Source organism: Nyctibius grandis, chromosome 22, assembly GCF_013368605.1.
Source record: "Nyctibius grandis isolate bNycGra1 chromosome 22, bNycGra1.pri, whole genome shotgun sequence".
In the NCBI taxonomy this organism is placed as follows: Eukaryota; Metazoa; Chordata; class Aves; order Nyctibiiformes; family Nyctibiidae; genus Nyctibius; species Nyctibius grandis.
Window position 1 is genome coordinate 7,773,885 of NC_090679.1, and position 9,121 is coordinate 7,783,005.

Genomic DNA, 9,121 nt, shown 5'->3' on the forward strand with positions numbered 1-9,121 from the left:
GCTGCCCAGGGACACCTGCAGTCAGTGGAAGCTGGACACCGGCTCCGCTCACCCCCATCAGCCCTTTGTGCCAGGCACCGGGGTGTCCCTGTCCTGGTGGACCCCCGTGGCCCCTGCCCAGGGCTTGCTGCTCTCCCAGACACCTCGGGAGAAGAGACCCTGGCAGCCCTGGGGCTGGCACGGCGGGCGAAGGGGCTGGCCAAGAGCATCTCAGCCACGTGCTGGGACCCAGCGCAAGAGGTGGCGGCGCGTCGAAGGGAGATCCGAGGGCTGCGGACGGAGCTGCTGGCTGGAGCCGGCCTCGCCGAGCAGAAGGTGGCCGTGGCCCAGCTGCGGAGAGCCCTGCGGGAGCTGCAGGTGGGGGAGTGCCCCTGGGCACCAGACGGGACCAGGATGGCACGGAACCCACCGGGTCGGATGAGGTCTGGGCTCTGTCCTGGTGTCAAGACCCTCGTCCGGCACTGAGGGCAGGGGCTGGCGGCTGCCTGCCTGGGGGGTGAGACGGTGGGGGTGGGATGTGGAGCTGTGCCATGCCTCGAGGTCTCCTGCACCCCAGCAAGGACCCCCAGCCCCTTTTTCCAGGTGCTGAAGAGCCAAAGGTGGGAGAAGAAGCAGACAGCAGCCGAGGTGCTCAGGACAAGTCAGACGTGTCAGCCCAGTGCCACGGTGGGCACAGGTCAGGCCACGGCCCCCTCGTCCAGGGACAACCCAGGTGCAGGAGAAGCCCTGGGCAGGGGCAGCACCCAGGGCCTGCAGTCCCCTGCACCAGGTCCCCAGGCTGCCCGAGCCGGCTCTGCGCCCTGCCAGGCAGGGAGCCAGCGCCAGCCGTGCCCATCCCTGGAGGTCCAGCACGCCCTGGCCGAGGCGCAGAGGCAGCGGCTGCAGGCTCAGCGCTGCCTGCTCCCCCAGCGAGAGCTTGGGGACGGGGCAGCGCCAGGCCAGGAGGCAACCAGGGAGGTGGGCACAGGAAGAGAGCCCATCACCGTGGGCTCCAGGCTCTCCTCCTACCCTGGCTCTGCTTTCCCAGGGAGCAGAGACACCTCAGAGCTGCCCTGTCCTTGTCCCTGTCCCCTGCAGTGGGACACAGCTCGCTGGCAACAGGCAGTGGCCACGCTGGGCCTGAGCCTGGAGGCAGCAAGGAGGGAGCAGGAGGCGGCGGAGGGGGACCTGGAGGCCTTGCTGCAGAGCCAGGAGAGGCAGCCCCGCAGGCAGCAGGTGCTGCAGGTGGGCAGGGAGGGGTGGGGACGCACCTCAGGGCTGCCAGGGCCGTGCCAGGCAGCCCCAGGCATCCCCACAGGTGCCTGGGGACCAGCAGGGCCTGGCAGAGGAAGGCGCTGGACTGCAGGCAGCGGGACGCCATGGAGCTCGCCGGGCACAACGGGCAGCTGCGGGAAGCCAGATGGTGGGCTCAGCCGATGCCACCACACAGACGCCCTGAGCCAGCACCCCAGGGTGGTGGGCAGCAGGGAGGGGTGTCTGCAGACCCCTGCCACCTCAACCTCCGCTCGCTGGAGTGAGCCACCAGCCCCGATGCCACGGGACAGGCCAGCCCCAGCTGAAAGTTACCCAGGGCAAGGCCTCCCGTTCTGCCTGCTGAGAGCTGTGCCCTGGGAGCTGGCAGGAGGAGGGGAGCGCGTCACCCCTCTGTCCCCACAGGGAAAACCCCGTTCTGACGCTGGGCATGTGCCTGTGGGAGCACAGGCTGGGGCACAGCCCTGCACCAGGAGCAGACTGGGCACGGTGGGAGGGCTGGTGACCGCTGGGCTGCTGCCACATGGAATAAAGCAGGTGCCCCTTCACTGATGGGTGTCGTCAGGCTCAGACACGCCCCTGGCCCCCAAACCTCTGCCAAGCGCAACAGATGCCTTCCTGCAGGGAGGACAGACACACGCCTGCTGTTGAACCGCAACTTTAATTACCCCAGCGGCGACTTCTGCCAGCCAGGAGCTCACCAGCCACAGCACCGGTACAAATTCGGGTGCTGTCCCCGTTTTGGGGAGCAGGTTGAACAGTTCCCACCCTCCCTCCTCATCTGCTCCACAGGGAGCAGCGACACGACTGAGAAGGGGAAATGGGGCCTAAGGACAGCAGCGCTTCAGCCAGGGGCTGGGGCAAGGGGTGGGCTGGAAAAACACAGCGAGGTGGGAGAAACACAGGCAGCAGCACCCGGCCCCGTGCAGATGGCTGGGACCTCTACAGACCCGGAGGGAGAAACCCTCTTCCCCACCTCACTGGGGGCTCAGGGGGTCACCTCCCACAGGCAAGCACCATCCACAGGAGTCGAAGCAGCATCAGGCCAGCGCGGGGCTGACCACTGCAGGAGCGGCTACAGGCACAAGGAACGGGTGTGCTCTTTGGTGCAAGGAAGATGGGGGAAGCCACTTAACGAGGCGCTCAGGACCCTCCTGCTCCCGCAGGAACCCCGTGGTACGGAGCCCAGCCAGGCTGAGGCAGGGCCCAGCTTCCCCCTGGGAACAGGGACAGGGCGCTCTGCCCCTCAGCACCCCTCCTCCGGGGCTCCTTTGCCAGTCTTGTGTGCCCCCCCCGCCCCGGTAACAGCTCCCTGTGGGGAGGCCGACGGCCAGAGCAGCACCACCAGCCCCAGCACACGCACCGAACACCCCTGAGGAAGGCCTACGGGCTGCCCTGGCACACGCAGGGCAGGAAGGCAGCGGCTACGTGACCCCATAGTACAAGTGAACAGCGAGGCCGATGCACGAGACGGCAACGAAGAAGAGGAGGGTGAGCTGCAAGTTGAAGAGGGCGACGGACAGGAGGGCGTTGACCAGGATGGAGCAGGAGATCACGAAGAGCCTGGTGATGTTACTGCTGTGCTTCATGACCACGGACATGATCAAGCCGTTCAAGGCCTGGCTGAGCACAACCACTAGCACCCAGGAGGAAAAGCCCTCCAAGAAACCGCCCTCCGCGCTGCTCCAGAAGTAGCCGATCAAGTTGAGCAGGACCCCGAAGAAGTAAAGGAAGAGGTTCTGAAGGCTGAGAGGCAGCGCCTGGGTTTTCAGGATGGCTTCCGTGTAGACAGCAGACAAGCCTGATATCAGGCAGTACACGGAGATGAGCAACAAGCCCACCAGCGTGATGTGCAGGTGCATCTCGGAGGGGCTGCCAGGGTCCTGCAGGCCCCCACAGCTGTAGCTCACCCCAGCAGCCACCAGCAGGAAGAGCGCCAGCCACTTGCGCACGCCGAGCCTTTGGCGCAGGAAGAGGCTGTACAGGAGTGCGGTGCTGACGATCTTCAAGTTACTCAAGACCTGGTAGGTGCTGGGATCCATGAAGAGCTGCATGTGAACCACCAGGTTGTTGTTGGCAGCGTAGAGCAAGGCAGAGAGGGCGAAGGGGGCAACGTGGTGCCACGACACAGCGACTCCCAGCAGCTCCCGGTCCCAAGTCAGCAGGAACACGAGGGACACCACCAGCTTTGTCAGCTCGACAAGAACCACGACGGACGTGGAGTTGAAGGGGATCATCCCGTCCACCTTGCACAGGGTCAGGAGGGGAGCGTGAGAGCCATAGATGGCTACAGACAAGGCCAGCATCAGTCCCCACAGGCCCCTCCGGAGCACCCAGTTTGCAGAGCCAGCAGCGTTACCAAACCTCACCATTTTCAGGAGGCAGCCAGCAAGGGCGAGCTGCTACCAGTGCAGACAGGCCAGACTTGCACCCTAGAACATTCAAGAAGAGACCAAATACCATGAATTTAATGAGCCTGATTAAAACAGGATGTTACCTGCTACATTTCTGACGCAGTGGAAGAGAATGGTTTTGTCTTTTGTTACGAAGAGAACTACAAGGCTCCCCAGGAAGCCACACAAAGCGTGTTCCTAGGGCAAAGCGTGCGCTCGGCGGAAGGGCGTGCAGGCGGGGAGCGTGCTGCCGTGCCACAGGCAGCCTTTGAGTCCGCAGGGGCACGGGGAGAGAGGTGAGGGGAAAAGGCAGCCGGCAAACCGTTGGGCACTGACGCTTCCAAGCTACTGTGTGTTAGCGATCGCTGCTGTCACGATGCTCTAATAAATACCCCACAACCAGACCCGCCGATGGCCCGCAGTGACATGGTGTAACGCCCTTTTCCAGTGGAAAAGGCCGGTGCACGTGACGTGCTGCTGAAAGCCCTGGGAATCCTCTGCGCCTGCCACCTAAGGAGGGCCGTTCCTGCAGTCACCGCTGCCAAGGGGCTCCTTGCTAGTCCCGACCTTTTTTCAGCGAACTGAAATAGTCCCGGATTGTCTTTTCAACGTTGGGGACAGCGTAATTCTGAGCGGCGTATATCCCCGTGCAGGTCCCAGCCACGAATCCCAGGACGGCCGAGAAGCGAAGTTTGGCTACCAGGTAGCCTGCCAGGAAGCCTTTGAGGAAGGGCGAGGCCAACAGAGAGCCATCCTGCGGAGAAGAGCAAAGAGTGAGGCCGCCAGGCAGGGTGGGCTTGTGCAGGGAATCACAGAATTGATTTGGTTGGGATGGACCTTTAAGATCACCAAGTCCAACCGTTAACCCAGCACTGCCAAGGCCACCACTAACCCATGTCCCTCAGCACCACATCTACACGGCTTTTCAATCCCTCCAGGGATGGGGACTCCACCACTGCCCTGGGCAGCCTGTGCCAGGGCTTGACAACCCTTGTGGGGAAGAAATTTTCCCTGATCTCCAATCTAAACCTCCCCAGCACAACTTGAGGCCATTTTCTCTCAACTCATCGCTTGTTATCTGGGAGAAGAGACCGACCCCCACCTCGCTACACCCTCCTTTCAGGCAGTTGTAGAGAGCGAGGAGGTCTCTCCTCAGCCTCCTTTTCTCCAGGCTAAACCCCCCCAGGTCCCTCAGCCGCTCCCCATCACACTTGTGCTCCAGAATGCGGAGCAGGGAGGTACCCGCAGATTTGTTTTTGAAGCCCCCTCACGACGGGTGACCGCCGCACACCGAGCCCCGCAGGCCACCGCGGAGGCCGGGGAAGCGCCCTTACCTGCCCCACGCCGGCGTGCACCTCGTCCTCCACCCTGCGCTGCAGGCTCTCCAGCTGGCCCTTCAGGAAGGCGAGGTCCTTCAGCTTGGGCAGCGGGTCCTGCGGGACACACGCGGGTTGATGCCTGGGGACAGGGCGCCAGCGCAGCGCTCCCCGCTCCCCCCGCCGCGGCCCGGCCCGCCCGCCGCCCCGCTCACCTTATCGTCCGCCATCTTAGCGCAGGCGCTTCCCGCCGCGCAGGCGCCGCCCGCCGCTGATTGGCCCGCGGGGAGGCACGTGACGCCCCACGCGCCCCTTCCCCCTCCTCTCCCCTCCCGCCGCCATCTTGGGGCGGGGCAGGGCCTGGCCGGGGACGGCGCGTCCCTCCTGGCGGCACCGGCCCCGCCGGGCTGCGGGAGCTCAGGGACCGCCCCCGGGGTGGGCAGGGCCCGGCCGCCTCCCCGGCCCCTGGCGTGGGGAGCTCTGGCAGCTGCTGGCGCGGCCCCGGGGAGCGGTGGCTGGTGCTGGGGAAGGAGACTCGGAGAGTGGCTGTTCGGCCCGTGCATGTGGGAGGGAAGCGCGGGCCTCGGCGGGCCGGGAGCGGCGCGGGCGGCAGCTGCGTGTGCCCCTGGCCCGGCTCGGGTGGGAGCTGCTGGAGGCGTGTGTGCGATCGCCGCCCTGGGAGGGCTGGGGCACAGGGGCCTTCAGCACAGGGTGGTGCACACGCGTGTGTCCGTGTGCTCTGAGGGATCCCTTTGCGTGGCCATTTCTGTTGCAAAGGTCCAGGGATCAGCCCAGCATCCTCCCTGGGGAGCGCTGGGGCCATTCCCCGCCCTGGCGCTCTCAGGGAGACGTCCCAGTGGCCTGTCGGGCCTCTGAAGAGCATCTGTACGTGTTCAGGACCGCCCTTGTCTTTGTCCCAGGTGATGCTGGGGTTGGCTGCAGTGTTGGAGGTGCCCTGTGTGTTGCTGTCCCTCTGCTTCCCCCGCCTGCCCTCTTTCCCCACCCAGGCACAGCTCTGCCTTGGGCTCCCAGTCACAGCCTAGCAGGACGGACACCTCCTGACGGTGTTTGGTCAGGTCTGGGGAGGGAGCAGCAGCAGATGAGCAGGAGGGCCTGTAAGGGGAAGGAAGAGGTGATGATGGGATATCGCTGCCTTTGGTTTCTGGCCTGCTAGTGAAGGACAAACTGCAGCCTGGTGTGGGAGCAGCATGTCCCTGCCAGCCTCACATGGATGGTTCTGGCAAGTAGAGATCACTGTGGGAACTTCACATCTGCTGCACAATAATTGATGGGGACAGGAGCAGTCTGGGCTTAGCCTTTGGGTCACTGCCTTGCCTCTCGCTCTCCCCCTGCCTGAACTGAAGAGGGAGGAAAGTGGGATCCCAGATGATGGAAACCTCAGTCCTCCTCTGCCTTTGTGCTTTGTGCCTCCGAGTGTTGTGCCTTGGCTTTTCAGTGTAGCTCAGAAGTTAGCTGAGGTGACAACAAGTTTTAGGGAGCTGTGGCTGAAGGCAGAACTGGTGAGAGGCTGCAGGTTGGCAGTGAGTTTGAATCTGGAGCTGATGAGCCACAATGCTTCTGGCACAGGCAGGCGTCAGCTGGGGGTTGGTAACTCGGGATGGGCTTGTTGCACCCAACAGGTTTTTATACAAGCATCTGATGAGAGAAGATCCCCCCTGAGGGACATCAGGAGCACCTTCCCGGTGGCCTCTGGTGTGTCAGTGCAACAGTGCTCTGGGGGCAGCCGGGGTCGGCTTCCAGCCGTTGCTGCCTGAGCAAGTGTGAGTGACCCCTGTGAGTCGGTGGCTGAACCGTGGGACTGGTTATCTGTGGTTGGTACCAGCTTGAGCTTGTTAATAGCAAATGCTTAATGGTCTAATGGATCTTCTCAAAGGTCTTCTAATAAATACCAACTCTGACTTGATCGCCTCTCGGGTAAAAGGGTATTTACACCTCTTGAGAACCCATCTTCCCCTCAGAGGGGGAGCACTGGGAGGCTGCCGAGCTGGGGACCCCGCTCCCTCTGTGTGTGCTGTGGTGCCCCCAGGCCCTCCAGGCCAGCAGAGGAAAGCCCAGGGCCACTAAAGGTAAGCCCCAAAGGTAGCTCAGACGTGCATTCCTTGCACCACCAGAGCGGGTGAGGGGGGATTCACCCCACAGGGCTGGCCAGGCAGAGCACGCTGTCCCCACAGCCCATGCAGGAGACAGGGCAGCCCTTTCTCAATAGCGAGGGGTGGAGGCAGTCCCCCTCCGCTCTCCTGCTACTGATTTCAGGGCAGAGATTATGGTGTCTGGCCTCAGGGGGCTGTGTCCAGCTCAGGGGCAGTACCAAGAGCAGGAAAAAGAGACAAAACATGTCCCAGCCTAATTAACCCCTCTTCCTCTCCCTTTCAGGAGCAGGATGTGTTTGTGCAGACAGCACTGTGGCCTCTTTTCTCAGTGGTCCAAAGCAGCTCAGATGTTAGTGCTGTTTGGCTGGGGACAGACGGTGACTCAGGGCATCCTCTCTGCATCCATGTCTGCCATGGTTAGCCAGGTCACTCCTGCCCTGAACGGCTTCGTGCCATCCCAGCCAGGTCTGGGGTGTTGTGGTTTGACCCAGCAGGCAGCTAAATCATAGAATCACAGACTGGTTTGGGTTGGAAGGGACCTTAAAGCCCATCCAGTTCCAACCCCCTGCCATGGGCAGGGACACCTTCCACCAGACCAGGTTGCTCCAAGCCCCATCCAACCTGGCCTTGAACACTGCCAGGGAGGGGGCAGCCACAGCTTCTCTGGGCAACCTGGGCCAGGGTCTCACCACCCTCACAGCAAAGAATTTCTTCCTAATATCTCATCTCAATCTCCCCTCTTTCAGTTTAAAACCGTTCCCCCTCATCCTGTCACTCCATGCCCTTGTAAAAAGTCCCTCTCCAGGTTTCCTGTAGCCCCTTCAGGTGCTGGAAGGTGCTAGAAGGTCTCCCCGGAGCCTTCTCTTCTCCATGCTGAACAGCCCCAACTCTCTCAGCCTGTCTCCATAGCAGAGGGGCTCCAGCCCTCTGAGCATCTTCGTGGCCTCCTCTGGACTCGCTCCAACAGCTCCGTGTCCTTCTGCTGTTGGGGGCCCAGAGCTGGACGCAGCACTGCAGGGGGTGTCACGAGAGATACCACGCAGGTGCTCGCTCACATCCCCCTGTGCCGTGGAGAATGGAGGAGAGAATCGGAAAGGTAAAGGGACTTGTGGGTCGAGATAAAAACAACTTAGTAATTGAAATAAAATATTATAATAATAATAGAACCTACAAACAAGTAGGAAAGAAACCCTGAAACCACAATGCTGAAAAGAGAGAGGCCGACTGCCCGGCCAACCCTCATCCATACACTGAGCACGACGCTGCATGATATGGAATATCCCAGTGGCCAGTTTAGATCCGTTGCTCTGGCTGTGCTCCCTCACAGCTTCTTGTGTACCCGCTCACTGGCAAAGCATGGGAAGTGAAAAGTCCTTGATTTCTTAGCAACAACTGAAAACATCAGTATATTAACATTCTTCTCACACCAAAATCCCACACTAAATCCAAACCACAGCACTATTCTAGCTACTAAGAAGAAAATTACCTCTACCCCAGCCTAAACAAGGGCGGGGGGATGCTCAGGTGTGATGGGAGCAGCAGGTTGGCTGTGCTGGCTGATTCCTGCTCTCACCGCAGCCTCCAGCCTCAGAGGTCAGAACAAAATTGAGGAAAGAACAAAAATGACTCCTTAAAACTAACACCTTGTAGTTACTATCTAAAGGCTAGAGCTGGCAGTTCTGTCTTTGCTAACCAGAGGCTTGGCTGAGTAAAGAGCTGGGCACAAGAAGGGGCCCCTGAGCCATGTGTGACCCTAAACTGGCACTCAGAAATAACAGAATAACAGAATCACAGAATCAATGGGGTTGGAAGAGCCCTCTGGGCTCATCGAGTCCAACCATTGCCCTGACACCACCCTGTCAACTAGACCAGTGCACTAAGTGCCATGTCCAGGCTTTTCTTCAACCCCTCCAGAGATGGTGACTCCCCCACCTCCCTGGGCAGCCCCTTCCAATGGCTAATGACCCTTGCTGAGAAGAAAGGCTTCCTAATGTCCAACCTGAACCTCCCTTGGCGAAGCTTGAGGCTGTGTCCTCTTGTCCTGTCGCTG

At 61.4% G+C, this 9,121-nt stretch overlaps 2 protein-coding genes across 2 annotated transcripts; both read right to left on the minus strand.

The window, feature by feature from the left end:
• Positions 1–1,909: 1,909 nt before the first annotated feature.
• Positions 1,910–3,625, minus strand: SLC35A4 (solute carrier family 35 member A4). Its single transcript, XM_068417241.1, has one exon. The coding sequence runs from the start codon at positions 3,621–3,623 to the stop codon at positions 2,676–2,678; it is 948 nt and encodes a 315-aa protein (XP_068273342.1). The 5' UTR covers positions 3,624–3,625; the 3' UTR covers positions 1,910–2,675.
• A 66-nt stretch (positions 3,626–3,691) lies between these two features.
• On the minus strand, positions 3,692–5,249 carry LOC137672821 (SLC35A4 upstream open reading frame protein). Its single transcript, XM_068417243.1, has 3 exons — positions 5,176–5,249; positions 4,979–5,077; positions 3,692–4,398 (listed from the first exon to the last, which is right to left on the minus strand). Exons 1-3 carry the CDS (start codon positions 5,188–5,190, stop codon positions 4,201–4,203), a joined length of 312 nt encoding a protein of 103 aa, XP_068273344.1. The 5' UTR covers positions 5,191–5,249; the 3' UTR covers positions 3,692–4,200.
• Between the last annotated feature and the right edge of the window lie 3,872 nt (positions 5,250–9,121).